General features: G+C 35.0%; 1 protein-coding gene across 1 annotated transcript in view; it reads right to left on the bottom strand.

The window, feature by feature from the left end:
* The window catches only part of LOC106869709 (uncharacterized), a 154,439-nt gene that overhangs the window by 85,036 nt on the left and 48,220 nt on the right, over window positions 1-21,183 (bottom strand). The window contains exons 4-10 of the mRNA XM_089356476.1: window positions 19,244-19,333; window positions 17,508-17,690; window positions 12,460-14,592; window positions 8,954-9,092; window positions 7,552-7,643; window positions 4,918-5,085; window positions 428-571 (exon numbers count right to left, since the gene is read on the bottom strand). Coding sequence (XP_089212602.1) covers window positions 428-571; window positions 4,918-5,085; window positions 7,552-7,643; window positions 8,954-9,092; window positions 12,460-14,592; window positions 17,508-17,690; window positions 19,244-19,333 — 2,949 coding nt within the window. The remainder of the gene's footprint in view (window positions 1-427; window positions 572-4,917; window positions 5,086-7,551; window positions 7,644-8,953; window positions 9,093-12,459; window positions 14,593-17,507; window positions 17,691-19,243; window positions 19,334-21,183) is intronic.

Here is a 21,183-nt window from a genome sequence, read left to right as displayed (position 1 = left end):
TATATATATATATATATATATATATACGGAGGGCTTCTTTCAGTTTCCGTCTAGCAAATCCACTCACAAGGCTTTGGTCGGCCCAAGGCTATAGTAGAAGACACTTGCCCAAGGTGCCACGCAGTGGGACGAACCCGGAACCATGTGGTTGGTAAGCAAGCTACTTACCACACAGCCACTCCTGTATATTATTTTCAAATTTTGGCTCAAGGCCAGCAATATTGGTTGATTAGACCAACCCTTGTGTTCCACTGCTATTTATTTTATTGACCCCCAAAAGGATGAAAGGCAAAGTTAACCGTGGCAGAATTTAAACTCAGAACATAAAGACAGATGAAATGCCACTAAGCATTTTGTCTGGCATTGTAACAATTCTGCTATCTTGCCGCTTTCATATCAGTAAATAATAAAAGAAAATGTTCCTTACCAACTTGACTCCTCAGGCTGCAAGAACGTAAGTCTAACTTCCTCAGATTTTTACAACTGTCAATAACATTGATCAGTTCCAGCTCAGGATGGGTGCCTTCAATTTGGTTACTACCCAAATACAATTCCTCCATTTGACCCTTAGCTGCAAAAAAAAAAATATATAAGCAATGTAAAATTAATATGAATTAAAGTATTGAAACGAAATAAACTTGAATCATTTCAATATGGAAACAGAAAACTGGAGAAACAAATCTACTCCTCATAGACTAATCATGAAATGAAAAATTTGATATGGAAACAAATCTGTTCAATCCAAAATCATTATGTAATAGAGATGTGCAATGGAACCAGACTATGTTGGCTGTGATGTAGATGGTCTTTTCAATAAATTCATTGCAGCTGAGCTTGTGGTGCTTGTTAATTTGTGGTTGCAGTAAATGTATTGAGAATATTGACTTCTTTGAGCACACGTGTGTGTGTGAGAAAGAGAGGGGGGGGGCGAGAGAGGGAGAGCTGCAGTGTTTTATCTCTGCATTATATTCCTATGTATTGAATTACTATGTAGTCTGCTAGCTGAGTCTGCTAGAGGAGCTTTCTATGAATCCATATATTACATTACAAATTTATATATATGCATCTATTTATTTATTCTCATCATCATTTAGCATCCGTTTTCCATGCTGGCATAGGTTAGATGGTTTGACTGGAACTGGTAAGCTGGAGAATTGTAACAGGCTCCAGTCTGATTTTGGCTCAGTTTCTACAGCTGGATGCCTATATTCACACAAAAGTATTAACCTTTTATTTATCTGTCTTTCTAACAGGAGTCGCTACTGCTGCAAATGCCTTAACTAAATTCGGCCTTTGAACCAGTAATCATGTTAAGTTAATGCCTTTAAGGAAGTCAGTCACCTATATCAACCCTAGTACTTTGTCTAGCATTTATTTTATCCATCTCCATTTAGATAACAGCTACATCCCCATAGGCATAACGGGATGTAACTCAGATGAAAGAACTACTTCAGATATTTCTGTTCAATACAGCAGGAATTCCTAGCTGGTCCACACAGGCATGTGTGCATGCACACACACACAAATGAAGGAGAGAGTGCATAATCTGCAGTTTCTCTCACAATATTGGTAGTCTTGGGCTATCATAGATGCTTGCCCAAAGTACCACAAGGTGGGATTGAACTCAGATCTACATGGTGGCAAAAACTTTTTAACCAAAGAGTCATGTTATACTCATATTTATGTAATATATTTTATGAAACAATATCAATGATCTATCAGAAGCATTAAAAGAAATGCTAACTTCTGTATTCTAAATGTTGTTCAGGCTTCTTTCCTCAAAATCTTTCCTCCAATGATTTCATGAATGAAAATATTAAAATCTGCTTCCATTCAGTTTTTTTCCTTCCCCAAAGCAAAAGATATCTGCATATGACCTATCATTACATAGGCTACCTTCCCCTTCTTTACACTGGCACCTCTCTCATCATCACCATCCTCATTTAACACGTGTTTTCCATGCTGACATGGGCTGGAGAATTTGACCAGAACTGGTAATACCAGGGGATGCACCAGGTTCCACTGTCTGTTCTGGCATGGTTTCCACCACTGGACACCCTTCCTAACATCAACCACGCCAACAGAAAGTACTATGTGCTTTTAACATGGTCCTAGCATCAGTGTTTTTTTATGTGAACCGAGCACTAGTATCAATTCTGCTATGGTGGATGGGTCCATATAGCTCTCTGTATACTTAAAAGGTTACCAGAGTAATGCATTTCACTTAGAAGGCTCAATGACTTCTAAAAATTCTAAGCCAACAACCTAACCTCAGTCTACTCATTGATTATCATTTGCTGCACCCACTACACTCTCGGAGTGGTTGGCATTAGGAAGGGCATCCAGCTGTAGAAACTCTGTCAAATCAGATTGGAGCCTGGTGTAACCATCTGGTTTCACCAGTCCTCAGTCAAATCGTCCAACCCATGCTAGCATGGAAAGCAGACGTTAAACGACGACAATGATGATAAGAAGAGAACACCTCACTTGCTTGACCTACAGCAAGCAACACCCAAATTCCTTCAAGTTACATTACCTCTGTTTTCATTTATCACTGATTTATTGATTCACTCATCACTGATCCAGGATAATACAAGTCAGCAATCAAAGATTCTGCTTGTTATACTTCTCTGTTTGTTTTTATTTACTGATCATGTGTTATTAAATTTTCCAAACATGGAATGGAATAATACTATGATGTGTGTTTATAAGCTGGAGCTGATATTTGGGTAAGTTAAGGGGACAACTTAGGTCCTGGAACAAAACCTATTTTACCTACAAGTTCTATTCTTTTCTTCTTTTTATATTTACTTGTTTCAGTCATTTGACTGCAGCCACACTGGCACACCACCTTAAAGGGTTTTTTAGTTGAAGAAATTAACCCCAAGACTTATTCTTTGTAAGCCTAGTACTTATTCTATCGGTCTTCTTTACTGAACTGCTAAATTATGGGGATGTAAACACACCAACATCGGTTGTCAAGCAATGATGGGTTGAAAAACAGATACAAAACAGACACACACATAAATACATACATATATATGCAACAGGCTTCCATCAGTTTCTGTCTACCAAAATCCACACACAAAGCTTTGGTTGGCTCAAGGATATAGTAGCAGATACTTGCCCAAAAGTTGCATATGGTGAAACTGAACCCAGAACCATGCAATTGGGAAGCAAGCTTCTTACCATACAGTCACACTATTATTCATTTATCATTGTCCAACCCATGCCAGCATGGAAATAGGAACATTATATGATGATGAATCACTGAAGTGTTTTTTGGGCCTTTTTTAAAAAACTCAACACCTGTGATAAATGAAGATAAATGTACTAGGTCTTTAACAAAAATGACATATTGGATGAAGTCATCCTTTATATATATATACATATGTATGCATTTCAGCCAAGTGGCTGCAGTCATGCTGGAGCATCACCATAATACTATATATATATATATATATATATATATATATACACCTAACAAAAATAAAATTATCCATGGCTGTAATGATTGATCATGAATGTCTGGGATTCTTTCAAAAGAGGTGTGCTCAGCGATACTCCAGCATGACCACAACAATCATAAATATTTCTATGCTTTTGGTACTCGATTTGATGTTTGATTTATTCAGTGGTTTTTAATAAAATGTATGACATTGTCAGTTAAGAGAAAACCAAACTATGCAAATGCATTACGTTATCTAGCTTGGTGTTTTTTGGTATCCTGGTTAGAATCTCTCTTTGTTATCTCTTGAGGATCCATAAAATAAACAGTATTAGCAAAGATAAGTAATTTTTTATGCTTGGTACCTCATATCCATTTTTTTCTTTCTAGTATACGTAGTTTGGAAGGAACAAAACAAAATGTATGTATGCTGTACTAACTGCCCCAGCTGAGAATTAGGACAGATACATTTAAATGTCAGACAGATAATAAACAAAGGGAAAATTAATATGCAATATGTTCAAATATTCAATAATGTTGACAAAGCACAGGTTTCTAAGTACTAAATGAACTTATTTACTTCAAAATTGTGGTTTTAACAGGCTTATCTAATTTCTAACCGATATAACCCAAAGTAAAAGTGAAAATGTTGGGTTTAAGATTAAGAAACTGGTCAGAGTGCACAAAACCAGGGTCACTGTTCTTTTTATGCATATTACTCTTCATATCTTAATCTATTCAGTAATATCATAAACAGATACTATCAACAGATTCTTTGTTGAGTGGTTATCAATGCAAGAAGAAAAAGAAAACTTTCTCTCTCCCATATGTAACAAGGGATTGAATCATATGTTGGGATCTGACACACTTCACCTTCACTCCCTCTCCTCCAGGTCACTTGTTATTGACATTCATCACCCACTATCTGCTCACAAACAAACATATACCTGGCATCACCACCTGTCTCTCATTATCTTCTGCCAACACCATATTCCATTGCTCTTTCCTCTATCACCCTCACAACTAATAATTTTTCTTCTGCTATATTCTTGCTTCTTTTACCAACACACGCTAATTTATCTTGTCAGCACCCTCTTTTCTGGTTGCACTGCATTAAATAGAGACAATATGTAATCTTACAAGATACATGGTAACCTCACTAGTGTTGGTGCCATAATAAAACATACCAAGTAAAAACTGACTGGTGTTTGGAAGGGCATCCAGCCATAAAAACCATCCTACGATCAGAATGTAACATTAAATAAGAATTGAGTGAAAGTGTGATGACTTGTCCAACCCACTCCAGCATGAAAAGCAGACATAAATTGATGATAATGCCAACATTTGCAGAACCATCTAACTCAGGATAATATAGGAATTCATTTTTGTTTTCTTTTTTTTTTTAACTCAAAGTTTTTATAGTTGAATTAGTAAAATTTAAGAATACTATTCAAAGACAAACTACTTACATGCTATAGCAGCCAGCAACTGACCCATCCAGGCATGAAGGAAGCAACATTTGAGGTTTAGTTTAACAAGTGCATTGTCATATGTAATAATCCTTAGCAAGCCTGTCACACCAAACACATCAAAAGTATTATCACGGAGAATCAAGGTCTTCACACCATACAGAGGTTCTGCAAGAAAAATAACAGAGAAGATGAAGCATAAAATAATGAAAGAACTAATAATAATGATTTTTAACATAGGCACAAGACAACAGATTTATTTTTAGGAATATGCTTGCTCTTCACCCTTGTATTTGTCTGCCTCTAATACAAGAATGTATCTTGATCCATAAACTTGTATCCCAATATCTGGAGCCCAAGTGTATAGGCAGAATTACATCTATTTCAGCTTGTGATTGGCTAAGTTCCCTATCCTTAAAGTAGAGAGACTTGTGGTACAAGTCTCAAACAATAAATTGAGAAAAATTCATACTACATTTTGTGGAGTATTTCTCAATTTAGTCAATCAATGTCCCAAATACAGTAAATCCTAACAAAAGTCTGTGACAAAAACGTTGTAACCATTGTTCAGGTTTCCAGATCACTGCTGCAGAAGGCTGCCACTATCTCAGGTTTCCTTTAACATATGTAAACAATCCTCTTAGATATATACAAATACTCTAAGTACAAAATATTCCAACTGTAGAAAATGAAGGTGAAGATAGTGCCGATTATTGTTGGTTCCTTGGAGATAGTATCAGAAGGCGTCAAGAAAAATATAAAGGAAATCAGAATAGAGTGTCCAGTAGAACTGTTAGAAAAGGTTTGCCTCCTTGGCACAGCCAGAATAATCAGGAAAGTATTATAGTTGAAGCCGCAGGAAACAAGCCTACTATGTATGCAAAACTTTAGGAGTTACAACAACATCTGAGATAAAAAGAATTAAATAATAATCGTTCCTAACATAGGTATATGACAGCAAATTTACAGGTTTAGTTGACTATATAGACCATTACTAGTTACTTATCTGCCCACTAAGAATAAAAGACAATGACTATTCTTAGAAGGTTTTGAAATAGGAAAATGAAGGGAGACAACTAACTATTCTACTGCTTCTGCCACTCCAGATTCTTATAATTAAGCACAAGACACAGAAAAGTATATTGTGGACTGAATTGCTCCTAGTATAATACTAGTATTTCTAATTTTGTAGACCCACAAGAATAAAGATTTAGACTTGAAATAAAAAGTGACATCGGTCGTCTCAGATGTCTTTCTCCATACTCTGGTTTATTAAATGTTTAATGTGACATCTTGTAGTTTGAAGGTCTTGCATTTTCTCATGTATTTTAAAAAATTTTCATTACTGATGTCCAACTGTAATAACAGCAGTAATAATATCGATAATACCAGCAAAAACAATGGTAATAAAAAATAGCAGTAATATTGGTAATGATTTAGTACATAGTTATAAAACCTGAAAAGACTTAGGGTCGTTTGAAAAGGAAAATTTATCTCAACACCGACAAGTGCAAAGCTTATCAAAACGCATCAGGGATGAAGGGAGATAAATCTGTACTTTTTTTCCTTGCATTTGGATAAAATACGAAAAAAAATCAAGTCATTTGAGAATTGTACTTTTTTAGCAAGTAATACCCAATAGTTGTAATGGAATTATGTCAGTGACCAGCTTGTACAGGACTGACAAATATTTTGATATATATAGTACTTCATAAAATAACGCATATATAATAGTATATATGGGCATTTAGGTGGTAAACAGATTTTTCAACAAATTAAATAGTTTAGGAAAACTTAGGACCACGAAACATAAAAATTAGTTTCCACCTCTGACCATTGATAATAAGTTTATCTGTTGATCTCCCTTCCCAATATACCCACTTATGATTGCTATCACAGAAAGTGTGAGACTATAATCATTATTTAGATCTGTTGGGCTCAAACCTAGACTTGGGTGTTCAAAAAATACTGCCACTTGAATATTTGTTGGAAGCTTTTACAAAAATGTGCTACTAAATAAATGAGCTTACAGCTTCAATGTGCACCTGTTATTAAAAATTTGCTTATGGTGAGTCCTTAAGAGAGTTTATGTAGTTGTTTAATCTGTTCAACATAACTAAATCTTTCCCACAAATGAGATTTTAAGAAAAAAAAGCAAGGATGCATTGGATACCACAATTTAGTCTATTTATACTGCCAAACTAAAAGATGGGATTATCACAGCTAGAATGCAGTTGATCGTAGGTCTACTCGTTTGGGAATGGCTTTACGCTAACCAACAACAACTGTCTTTTTGTATCTCTTGAAATAAAATCCAATTTAGACTATACACTATGTAACCATACATCTCTTGATGATCAGTGACACATAATGACCAGAGTAGATAAAGAAAGATAGCTTCAAACAATTTCATCGGTTCAGACAAAAAGAGAAAAAAAAACTCACAAGCAATAAATTTCAAGGGAGAGAAATGCATTGCCAAGACAGTAAGTTTCGTCCCATAATCAGCATTTAAAAAAAAAATATAATTTTTAAAATATGTGCCACAGAGTTAACACCAATCAAGCAAGACAATATATTAGAAATTAAACTATAGAAATAATTAAGGTATTTATAATCTAAAACATTACTCACCAGCTTGAGGTAAAATAGCAGAACAGGTGATGCTTGGATCAGCTAAACTTTGAATATTGAGTAAATTCAACCCTTCTTTCTTACCGTCATCTCTGAAGGTATTAAGTAATATAAATTGATTAAGGTAATTTGCTTAATTAAATGGAAACAAAGAACACACATCTTTTGAAAACAATTCGGAATTTTGTACATCTTAGAATAAGAAACATTATCAGATTCGAAATATATCAGTAGCACTTAAATTCAACAGGAGTCATTTAATAAAGTGTCTTGTTCAAAGGCATAGAGTAACCTATGAAACTGGATTCAAACCCTTGATGACCCAATAAACGAAGATCTAATACTTCATTCTAGCTCTCGCACTTCTCAAGGATATGACTGATTATGAAACTTTAGAATTAAAGAGATGAGGCATGTGGTCATTTGTTGTTCATGCCTTCATTTCAAAACAAGTTGATTTTTGATCTTTTTAATAAGGAAAACATTATTATGGATACAAGTACAACACCAACTTTCTGGAGACAGATGGTCTGGAACCTCTTATAATCCACACTAATCTACAAGCAGGAATTTCAAATTTCAGTGGCCATGAGACTAGTTTACTGGTACCTTGCACAGCACATCAACATCATTTAATATCTGTTGTCCATGCTGGCATGGGTTGGACAGTTTGACCAGAGCATGGTTTCTACAGCTGGATACCAATGGTTTCAATACATTTGTATCATTTATACTAATGTACAAGTATCTGTATTTCATTTAATCGTTTAAATAAATTTAATATGTCTAGAGTGCGACAACCCAAGATTTGGAAAAATCAGTAATCTAGAAATGGTTTTGAAACCAAGGGTTCCACAAATTTATATTTTACTTGTATATAATGGATAAAATGTGATAAGTATTTTTTAAAATTCACAGAAATCAATTGCAGTTCATACGTGAAATGCTAATTATTTCAAATTAAACATTCCAGTGTGTGAGTGAGTGTGTGAGTGAGAGTGGGTGTGAATAAGTGTTATATAATTATGATCCACTTTTAAGTCACTAATTAAGGTGTTGTGATACTCTTTCATTTAAATAAATTCCCAACACACAATGTTTCAAGACCCTATTAGCTTTATCTTCTAAATGACATTAAAGTGGTGATAGTTATACTATTACTGTCTGTTCCTTTTGAGTTGAAAATCACAAGACTGCTGATGTTTGCCTTTTCATTTTTTTATTCCTAGACTCCCAGTTTTGTGAATTATAATTACAAAGAGCCCCATATTTGTGTACATCCATACATCAAAAATGATATAAATGAAACATATTGGAGACTAACACCAGTAAGAAGAATGGATGCAGGTTAAGTAGATAGAAAACATCACTTGTCAAAGTCAGTATCAATTGAATGAAATACCTGTAACTCTTGAGTAGACAATTCAGAAGCCTACGGAACACGCCATCTTCTGTTTCACAGCCAATAATACTGAGATCTTTCAATTGCTTTTTGTTCACGAGATCACTGATGATGTCAAGAAGTTCTGGATTGTTCAATCCTAAAAAAATAAAACAATTTCAATTAAACATCTCACTGCAAATGGGAAATGTAACATCAAAAATAATTAATTAGCAAATTTTCAGTTATATTCAAATTAATGCAACTTTCAATACACTTCCCCTAAATATCACATCACTTCTAACATCATCATTTTACGCCTGTTTTCTATGTTGGCATGGGTTGGATGGTTTGACAAGATCCAGCAAGCCAAAGAGCTGTGCCAAGCTCCAGTGTCAACTTTAGCATGGTTTCGACAACTGTATGCCTTTCCTAATGTCAACCACTTTACAGAGTGTAGTATATGCTTTTATTTATTTATTTTTATCGTGCCACCAACACTAGTGAGATTACCAAGTTACTTCCAAGACAAAGAGAACAAAATAAAAAGAAAAGGAAAAAGCCCTCCACTACTCTCTATGTGATGGTCATATATTAGGTGTCAAAAGGCTGAATTACAATGGAGGGACTCATCTTATATCAACAGGAAAAATGAATATTTTAAGTAAACTGCATTGGTAGAGACAATATGACTGTGAGCGCTTCATGCTATATATAGGGTTTATAGGTTACCCACCCTCTATATAAGCCAATGATTCTCAAACTTTTCAAAGGATTTTACATGCCGGTCCCCTTACAGTTTTTCCAATGATTCGTGGTCCCCTATAAAATGCTGGATAATCAACATGACATACATTCGTGTACCATAATTTCTGGACAATGATCTACACTGCCTATAGACCTGCAACCCCGAAAACCACAACTTAATCCAGACAATGCCTCAATGGGATACAGTAAATGCACATAAAAATATGGGGAATCGGTTCATCAATTGGTTACAAAATGAATGAGAAACGAAAAATACCAACAGCACATGCACGATCAACCGTTATACCCACATATTTTCTATTGGCCAATCACACTTGTACAAGTGTGATTAGCAAATGAGTGCGTAGGAGTGGTGTGGGTCTTTGAGGCCAACAACAAAAAATGATAGCATGTGAAAAATTGAAAGTCTTAAAATCTTAAAATTTAACTGTCTCAGCCACCCCGTTTCCACCATACTTCAGCATCCCTTTGCAGTCCCCCTAAAATCGCTTTGCCGTCACCTAGGGGACTGCAGACCCGTTTGAGAACCACTGATATAAGCCAAACAGGCTGCAACTATTTAAAAACATGCATAACTACGTTGGTAACAGTGTATGAAAACACATAAGGGAGAATTAAAGAGCCACTAAGTAGTCAAACTTCTAGAAATAGTAGCTAAATCACCCTCAAATCACAACCTACAATTTAAAAAAAAGGGCAATCTTAGAAATAGTTTAAAAAAAAAAGACAAAAACGATGGTCTCAACTGGAATGCTTTTGAACATCGGCCAACTTAAATGGGACCTGGAGCTATCTCAGCAGATGGCTATATTTGACCAGTTAAATATCTGTTCCTTAGCATATGACTGCAATCTATGACCGTCCAACTTCAGCCCACTAAACTATGACACAACAACGACAGCTCGTCCTAGCAAGAATAAATTGTAATAGAGTTATCTCCCTTGTTAAAGCTCAAATCTGCGAAGACATACTTGCGAGGTGGAATAAATGTGTATATACTCACGTGTGTGTTAGTGAACATGCCACAAAAATTAAACTGTTCAGAGGAACATATGCATAGGAGCTTAACCTGCTAGAAATAGCAACCAAATATCCCTCTAATTACGTCTACTGCCTTAAAAAGGGAAGGACAGATTGGATAATGTAGTTCTAGATATTAAAAACGATGGGGTTGTCTCAGCTGGCATGTCTTAAGCATAAGCCTGCTCAATCAGGGATAATGTAGAGTTAAACAATTGCTCAGCGGATACATGATATAACTACATACATACTGTTGCCCTTGATCAAATATCGGAGTGATGCTTCAAGGAGTTAGCGTTTATCAACAACATCACACTGATTCAATCTTTTATTACAGTTCCTGTTTGTCATCATCATCATCATCACATGGGTCTGAAGGAATTCATTTTAATGAATTTTCTACGGCTAGATGCCCTTCCTGTTGCCAACCCTCACTTGTTCCCAAACCAGATATTTCCCCATGACCAAACATGTTTTCACAAAAAATTGGAAAAGAATGACACACATTGCATGACAGTGATACTCATTTACAATTATCAAGCAATGTCAAGACAAGGAGGTACACACACACACAACAAGCTTCTTTCATTTTCCATCAACCAAATCCACTCAAAGCTTTAGTTGGTCAAGGGTTATTTATCATAGAAGACACTTGTCTAGGGTGCCACATACATTTCAGTGTTTCACATGGGATATTTAGTCATTCTTAATGTTTGTCACTTACTGGAAAACCTCAGAAAGCAAACCTATTGTCAAAGATTTTCTCGCCATGACTGTCTTTTTTTTTAGGGATATATAGGACTAGATTATCCAATGAGTCCTTCCTATATTTAAGACCAAAGGATATATTCTAAAGGAGATTTGGCTGCTATTCCTGACAAGGGACTACATTCAGCTACACTCTACAATCTAATAGAGTATTTAGTACCTCTAAATAATGATTTTCAAAACTGAACATGTTTATAATACTAGCCTCTTCAGCAGTTTCTTTTATATAAGATCTCTAGCACCATCTGCTTTCTCAATTTCAGAAAAAGCTATAACAATTCTTTCTAATTTTGGCACAAGGCCAACAATTTTGAGCAGAGGGGCAAGTCAAATACATTGACCTCTGTGCTTGAATGGTACTTTATTTTATTGACCTACAAGGATGAAAGGCAAAGCTGATCATGGCAGAATTTAAACTCAGAATTGAAAGAGTCAGAAGAAATGCCACTAAACATTTTGCCCAACATGCTAACAATTCTACCAGCTTGCCACTTTAATGATAAAAATATTTCTTTCTACTATAGGCAGAAAGCTGATATGTCCCTTAGTGGCTGACGATGTGTGCATCCCTGATCATAAGTAGAAGTAGTGGACAAGCATCATAGCTATGCGTTGAGAGGAATTGGGGGGGGGGGGGGGGGTTGAATAATTCACCCCTGGAAACAAGAGTGTTTTTTTCATCCTTTAACAAACCTTATTCAAGGACATTTTTGAGTTGGATGGGCTACTCGACATGAAGAAAATTCTAACTGGGCTCCACTTGCAATGTCATGCACTGTTTATCTTGATATGAGATCACCATATCGCACACATGTGGTTGTGATGCACATGTCTGGTGTACCCTTATCAGACAGGTAGTCAAGAAGGGTATATTAGACTTTGTATATTTGTACCCCGGTGTCACTTTGATGCTGTGCACTCATCTCTCACTCAATAATAATCTAAGCAATAATAACAGTAACAACACTTACCAGATACATTCAAATACAGCTTTTGTAGAGCTGGCCACATTGGTAGAACATCCCTCAAAATATCACCTATATGGGGATTAGGTTCACCAATAAGCCTCAGTGATTTCAAACCCTTTGATGACAGAGAATGTGTCTTTTTAGACAAACCTAAGCAAAGGTCCCACAACGAATTGTCAGATTTGGTGCTACCTGGTGTTGATACTGGAGAAGAATGCTGACAATTTGCAGGAGACAACCACTGTGAATCTGACAATGAAGAGTCCGTTTTGGAATTTGTTGTTTCTTCCTCTGAAATGCCCTCATCCAAATCAGCATAGATGTCAAAAGACATTCGGCGTGATTCCAGCTGTTTTGATGTCAAAGGAGAGTAACTATCAACAGCTGAATTTGTCCGTGATTTTATATCTTCACTAGGGTACATTCTTTTCTTTTCTCTGGGAGTGGGAGGAGACTTAAAACAGGATTTGTTCGATATTCCATTTTCATCTTTTATTTTACCTATAAAAGTGTCAAAGCCATTTTGATCAGAAGATGTATCAGTCTCTGTTGAAATGTTACTTGAGCTCATAGAAGCTGAACTCTCTGTATTAGGCACTTCACTTTCAGTACTGGAACCTATATCAGATGTTTTAGAGGCTTTGTCACTTTGAGACAGATCATCAGCATTTTGGTAACACTTCACAACAGAAATGTTCTCCTCCTCACACAGAGACCTTGAACCTGACAGATTATCATCCCATGAATTGCTAAATGGCGATATAGAATCTTTCCCAGTCGAAGAGCAGAAACCAAATTCTTTTCCTAATGGTTTACAGTAACGATATCGATCTGCAGGTCGAAGCTTTTTCACTTCTGCAAGTTCTTCATAAGAATTTGAGAGAAGTGCAGTTAATACTGAATAAGATGTCTTCCGTTTTGTTTCAAACTTTATGGAATGTGGGCAAGAAGTCATGGATTGAAAACAGTTGTTCATTCTATAGGAGCAAAGCTTGCAAAGCTTATCTGTGGAAATCGAATGTTCTTTAAAATTGCAGCAATTCATCATAAATGGATTCGAAGACATATTCAGACAGTTCATGTTTTTCGAATGAGTGGTGATAACATGATTTTTGGAATCAAACCGACTGAATGTACTCTTCAAGCATTTACGAGACTTAGGGCTCGCATCAATATTTGAATGACAATGAGATTCACTGGAAGAGGAGTTTTGTGAATTAAGATTTTGATGCCAAAGCATCGAAGTAAGCAGTGAGTTTTCTTCAGAAGATGTTAAGAGAGAATCTTTGTTCTTTCCTTCTTTGTCTCTGAACTTCTGACAGCAACCAAGATTACGCACTGCTGGGCTATTTAACTCTTTTTCACGTCGCAGCTTCTGATCTAAAACTTTCTGCATCTTACCAACATCAGAAATACTATCTTCACAATTCATAGAGTGACCATTCTTATCAACAGCACCAATACTATCAAACAAAGAATTTGAATTATTAAATACTTTTTGACAATTATTAAGATTATCACCCGAGTCATTATTATTATTTTTATCATTATTATTGTTATAAAAATATATATTTTCTGAGTGAAGTTTCAGTTTTTTGGCTATAGAAGAATCAAAATTATAAACACTTTTACACTTGAGAGAGTTTACAATCTTTTCAGAATGTTCATCAAACGCATCCTTGGAACAATCAGATATATCACAGTCAAAGCTAGAATCCAGAACGTTGTCAGATTCAGAATCATGAATGCCAGCACAAATTTTCATTAAACGTTCAAAGAAACCTACAAAGCCATCATTACGTTTTGAAAAAGTTAAGGAAAATTCCTGCAATTTGCCATGTTTTAGAAAAGTTTCTATGATATTCCAACAACAGTTTGACTCCGTAATGGCAGGATGGCACTGAACACGTAACAAGACAACTGAATTTAACAACAGATGAACCAGTTCTAAATGGCATTCTAAAAATACAGACAGAGTTGAGTTCAAGGTCAAGGAGGTGACGTATGGTGCAAGAGCTAACACTCGTGTTGCCATTGTATCAGTCTTCATGCTCGCCTGGACATGTTTTGGAAGGTAACAGGTGACTTTGGGGTCATATTCATATACAGAACACCACATGAAGTCATGACTCAAAACTGAAACAGAAATAAAAGAGGTAATATTAAAAAAGATGAAAGTAAGTGGATTCAAGATAGAGTTTTGTTTAGTTAAAATTTTAAACCATTTCAAAACTACAGTAGCCAGTAGAGCAAATTTATCATGGGTTTGGAACATTACTCAAGTTTATCATAATGTTTCCTCAGCTTTGGCTGCAAAAACACAACAATGTTGAAACAAAGGGTGCCCCAAAGTCCCCTTGTGCTAATAAATCAAGTGTTCTATGGACACACATTCATCTGAAAGGAGACATTCTTCTCCAAAGGTGAAATACAACAATAATTAGCATATTACTGCTCAAATTCGTCAGACCACATGAATAAATATATATATATGTCATCGTTCAAATCTTTATGTCATCATTCCTATACTTGCTGTTCATTGTGCACATGACAATTTATTAAATTTGGGGGAGGGGAGTTAAATAAAACAATAAGAAAAAGAAATACAGAAAAAAATATATGGTGTACTTAACCAAATTCTAAATCTTACTATAATGGGTGTTACGTCCGACTGTCTGTTCCCCCTTCACAACCAGACAGCAGGATCAATGGTTACGATATTTTTTGGGATTACAAAGACAGTCATCAGAAGGGTCTTTAGCATTAAAAAATCAGAAAGTATGATTTTATTTCGTGGATATCGATTTTTGAATTGATAAACCACCTTTGCATTTTTATTAAAAATTCACCAACTACAAGTAACTCTGGATTTTCATTGTATAGTTTGTGTCCCCATCATAGATACAAAGGGTGTCACAAAGACAGTTAATAGCGAAAATAAAATGAAGAAATTGTGTGCGATTATTTAGTGGTTATTGAAGTGTGTCAGTCTCGAGCAGGATTCAAAACAGCTAATCGAAGCAGCTGTTGTTTACATCTCAGCTTTGTCAATCAAAATAACCTATGGTACCAGAACATCAGACATTATTCGCATAGAACAGTGAGAGGTAAGTCTTAGTTAGATTTTTTGGCAACCCTAAAGATTCTGCTCACACATCACAGCAAACAAGGCACAGGGCCAGACTTTAGATCATGTAGGTGTACTTTTACCTACTCCGATGTTTACACACGGCCAGTTATACGTCGCTATGAGTAGAACAATGCAATCCAGTAATTTGAAAATTAGTGTCGACCAAACAGAAAATATCGTCTACAAAGCAGTTTTGTAATCATATTGATATTATCAAAAGGAATATGATTCATAATTTAAACAAGGAAATTTGTGAACTTTGAATGTATAAGAGTATAAACAAGCACAAAATAGTGTAAACAACTAAAATAAAAGTATATCTAAATAACATTTTCTTCTTAATACTTTTTATGCAGTGGTTGAAGGAAGCTCTGGTTTTCATTAGGAGTGGTCCACATAACCATTCATGATACAGAGGCTGGGAGCCTATTTCAGTTCAGGAGTGAATCGTCATCACACGTCACTTAGTCGCAAATACATGTCATATAGCTGCAATAGAATGCTGAATCACGAACAATAATGTGATTTCTCTAAGATAATCTATCCAAGTAATCTATCAAGTCCATTTACACATTTCTCAATACATACAGCTGTTATGATTTCCCTCCCTCATTTTTTGCCTCCATTGTAAATGAGTTGATTTGCTAGTACTTCTAAAGGATCAAAACTTGAAATAATTAAAGCACTATTTTAACTAATAAAGACATCTTGTGTTATTTCAGTATTTTATAGGAAAAAATGGATTTAATTACAATTTGAGAAGGAAAAGACAACAACAGTAACCACAATATAACCTAAATTACAAGAATGACAAATGCAGAGTTTCATTCATACTTTAAACTATGGAACTTCTTTAGATATAAAAGAAAAACAGTCTCAAAACTTGTTTAAGCAAGCCTGAACCATTAGTAATGCTTTGGAAATGGCAGTAAATATACCAGGATGTAAAGAAGTGTCTGATGATACTGAACGTTCTCTGCAGTTCAGAAAAATTTCTTCCCTAAACAACAGCTGGTTGCCAATTATGGCTTCTGTTTCCAGTGTTATCTATTACAGCAATTTCTGGTTACTTACCAAACATTTTGCAATACAATAGGCCAGGATACTCTCAGCTGTAAACTACTTGAAGTTGATAAGCAACCAAGAGTTTGAATTTACTGGATTCAAAAGTAAATTCCACTTAGTTTCTAATTTTGTCACAATTGGATCATAAATGTCTAAATATCCCTAATTGTGACTCATAATTTTCCAGACTGCTACCTTCATTTTTCAGAAAAGTATACATATAAAGTATTTGTCAAGGTAACATTTACACCCAACCAATCACCTTCAGGTATCATACTACAAACACCTTCAGGAATAACACACCTAATGATCTAAAAATTAGGTTAATATTTTGAAACATTATAATCAGATATCTACAATATATTTCAAGTAATTAGGGCTCTTGGACAGTTTTGCAAATCTTAGGGCAGAGTTAGGTAAAGTAAACAGACATAACAGCATATGTTAACATCATGAATTTGATATACACACAAATAGGTATCATCTCATAAGTTTCAGAAAATAGTTAACCCTTCAGCATTTAAACCAGTTATATCCAGCCCAAATATTCTACCTGCTTTATATTCAAACTGGCCAAATCTAGCCTTTCACATGTATCTTCCATAGTCATTCTAAAATACACAATCACATGAACAAAATCTTGAAGCTACGAGATAATGCATGATTAATTGAAAACAACGCGAATAAATTAAGCATTACATTTGCCAAAGTAATCTAAATACTAAAGGGTTAAACAATAGGCTAAAGAATAAAATGCAAAATAGATAGGATAACATATACTCTTCTACACTAGTGGAGAGTGGAAGAGTACAGAATGAAAAATGAAAGTAGGACATAGAAAGGAGAAGCGACTTACCTCTTTCAAGACATAAATGTTTCATACGACAATACTCCTCGAGAAATTTCATAAAGTGCCTATCAATGTAGAGTTGCTTGTGAGTAAGGTTATGTCGATCCAAGAGATCTAAAGCACTGCGACTGTATTTCCAAGGCCAACGCCTATTATAATGAGCTTGCCAGCATTCATCAACATTAACACCTGAAACAAGATAAATATTCAACAACCAATGTAAGTAATAACACTGTTTAATAACTATGAGGTTAGAATGGATGTTAGCCACTAACCACATGGTAATGGAACTTAACATGTTACAATTACCAATGCATGGGTCTTTAAAGTACATAACCTTACATTGTTCTAAACCTGACAGAACTGCCAATAACGATTAATTGAAAACCAAAATAATTTCAAACGTCACTCAGTACTCTCTAAAAACCACAACAATGAAAAGAGGTCAGAAGAGCAACTTTAAAAAAGGAAGCCAGAGGGATGGGGAATCCTAGGAAAAGTCATCCATTTCAATGGATAAAAAAAATAAAAAAAAAAATAGAAAAGGTTCTAAGGGAAATAACTGCGTATAACAGTACTGCTTAAAACGACCGTATTATAAGGAAGTTGAGTGAAGAAATTCATTCCCTATATTTCCCTCATCTCCATTATGTTAAAAAAAATACAGGTTAACGGTATGTAAATAGCCGATCTCGTTTATAGACCCTGTCAAATACTTCAGGAATGAAATTATTCCTTCCAAACTGCTACTTAGCACACCTAAATGAAAGTAATGACATTCAGGCTATTTTTCACAACAGACTACGCAAATCCTAACACACAACTACAACAAATATACTAACCCTTATGACAATGCACATCATTGGAATAGCTGACATTTACTTATAGACACAAAAGTGCCAACATGCCTAGGACTGGCTGATCAAACTATGCATGTGTACTATTACTAATCATTGCAACAAGAATGATGTAAAGAAAGAAGAAAACTATGACAAAGCATGTTTAAGGTTGAATCATGTACTGCCAGAATGACAATCAGCTGAAATATCCCTAAATAAATGCTCTACCAATGTATTGGCAAGATTCCTCCAACATATCACCATGTTGTATCCATGAAACTAAGCTCGTATTACAAGCTAATAAAAAAACGAAAAGTACAAGATGTTAACATTGGTAAGTGAGAAAGACAAAAGCATCTTCGAACATTACTATAAACCAAATGTCATATCTACAAACAATAATCACAGAAGAGAATGGTGTGTGTGTGTGTGTGTGTGTGGAGGAATATTCAAGTGAAATAAAATTTGTTTGATTCTTCAGATTCTGTTTCCTCTACCGTTTGCAAAGGACCGACAAAAGGTCATGTGTACTACTGCTCTGGTTAAACAATAAAATAAAATGTAAATATAGATACCGAAGTCTACACAAAATATTTCTGTAATACGTGGCTTTTTCTAAATATTTTATATCCAATTTACTCAATTAATATATAAAGGTACTTGGTGACCTCACCAGTGCTGGTACCATGAGAAAAAAAACCATCCAGTACACACTGTAAAGTAGCTGGCTTTAGGAAGGGCATCTAGCTGTAGAAAGCATGCTTATGTAGATGTCTTGTCTGTTCATGACGAACCATTCAACCCATGCTGGTTTGGTAAAAGGGATGTTAAATGATGATGATGGAAAGAATTATTCTTTGATTAATCAAAGATTAATAGGGCTATTTCTACTTTTTTTTTTACCTTTCTTTAATAGGAATTCTTCACCAAGCTTAATTAAAGTCCAAGGACACATGTACGCTGAAATTTCTTTCCATAAACGAGGTGGGATATCTGGAAGAAAAAGAAAAAAGGCAAATAAAATATATATTGCAAGAATTCCTTTAAAATAGGTATGGATGTTTGCTGTAATGTTGTATTCCTAAAAAAGTTTCTGTTTGTCTTAATGTCATTGATAACTATAAACTAGGAATAGATTATGTTGAGCAGTTAGTAGTAGAAAGAGCATCTAGCTTTAAAACAGTCCCATCTATGATAGTTGTAAACAGATATAAAATAGCAATAAATGTCTAAGACTACATATAACATTACTTGAAGTGCTACAACTCATGTCAAATAGAAAATGTATGCAATTAAATGGAAGACTAAGGAAGCAGCTGGTAATAAAAAAAATGAAATAGTTGAAACTAATATACAGGGTGGCCCAAAAGTAGGTTTAGTTATTCAACTATCTCTTTTATATTCATATATTAACAGTTTAGATCTTAATTATAAAAAATATGAAACCATTATTCTATGCTAATTTAGTTAATTTTGTCAAGCTCCCTTTTCAGTTAGTACGATAGAAATTTGAATGTAATAAAATGTTTTAAAAGAAATTTAAAGTGCCTATGTGATAACTGTAAACCTACTTTTGGGCCCCTCTGTATATTATTCAAAGTCAACAATACTTAAATTTTTTTTACAAGTCAATTGTTATGCTAATTGTAGATATACATGGGTTAGATCATTTAAAAAAAAGTATTTCCTCAACTGGAGGCCATATAAGATTTTTGGAGGTCCGCTTAACAAATAGTAAATTGGGGATCCAACAGCATTCTGCAAAAATTATGCTTTCAGTGAATGTATTGGTATGTATAGCAAGAAACAGCTAGTTTTTTTTTTTCTTTTTTTTTTTTTTTTATCTTGTAACATTTAACATAGTTCAACCTACACACGTTAATGTGTGAAAAAACTAAATAGGAATTTTGAAAGAAGTTTGTATAAAACTAGTTTTTAAACATCGAATGACAATGGGGACCCACTAGAAAATGGAATAAAATAGTAATCAAAAGGGGTCCAGAGATAAAAAATGGTTGAGAACCCTGATTTAAAACAAAATAGATAATACATCTAGATTTTACATAAACAACACAAGAACAAATTAAAATATATCAAAATATATGGAACCCAAAACTTTTCAAGTAAAAAATAGTGTCGGTGACATTTTTTTTATCATCTTGTTGTTGTGGAGCCCTTGATCAAAACTGATGAAAAAGACCTATGAAATAAATGGATGTAGTTAGCCAAATGACAATGCACAATCCATAGACACGTTGTTCTAGATATACGATGCCTCTGCCAACCTGATGACCAAACTCTACACTGACTTTCAATGGTTAGTCAGATGGGGATTGTTGTACTTACTTGTAAATGGAGAATTTTGTCTCTCACAAAATAGAAACTTACCTCATGGCACCAGCAGACAAAATGGAAAAGGGTTTGCCTTTCCATTTTGTGGGAATAGTGAGGATAGTGAGGAAGGTGTGCTGGAACATAGAACAGCCACTCTGACTCGCGGGCCTCACACTTGCAGACAGCAATCTGTGCCCCATAGCCACCTGCTGGTAACTTTTCTTTGGCTCACTGCTATCAGGGCAGAGGTTGTTGTCTGCAGGTGCAAGCCCTGTGAGTCAGATTGGTTATTCCAGCACAAACCCCTCGTTATCCTCCACAGCAAAGCCTTTTCCATTTTGTCTGCTGGTGCCATGAGAAACATTTCTATTTTGTGAGAGGCAAGAGTCTCTATTTACAAACAACATAGTCAAATGGGGGTGGAGCAGAATTGTAGCCTGGTCACATTGTACTCTCTCTACTATCAAATCTATTTCACTGCAAATCCTGACAATAGCTACAACAGGAGT

This window comes from Octopus bimaculoides, chromosome 8 (genome assembly GCF_046866305.1).
Source record: "Octopus bimaculoides isolate indiv1 chromosome 8, ASM4686630v1, whole genome shotgun sequence".
Taxonomy (NCBI): Eukaryota; Metazoa; Mollusca; class Cephalopoda; order Octopoda; family Octopodidae; genus Octopus; species Octopus bimaculoides.
This window is presented reverse-complemented; position numbering and strand designations above follow the sequence as displayed.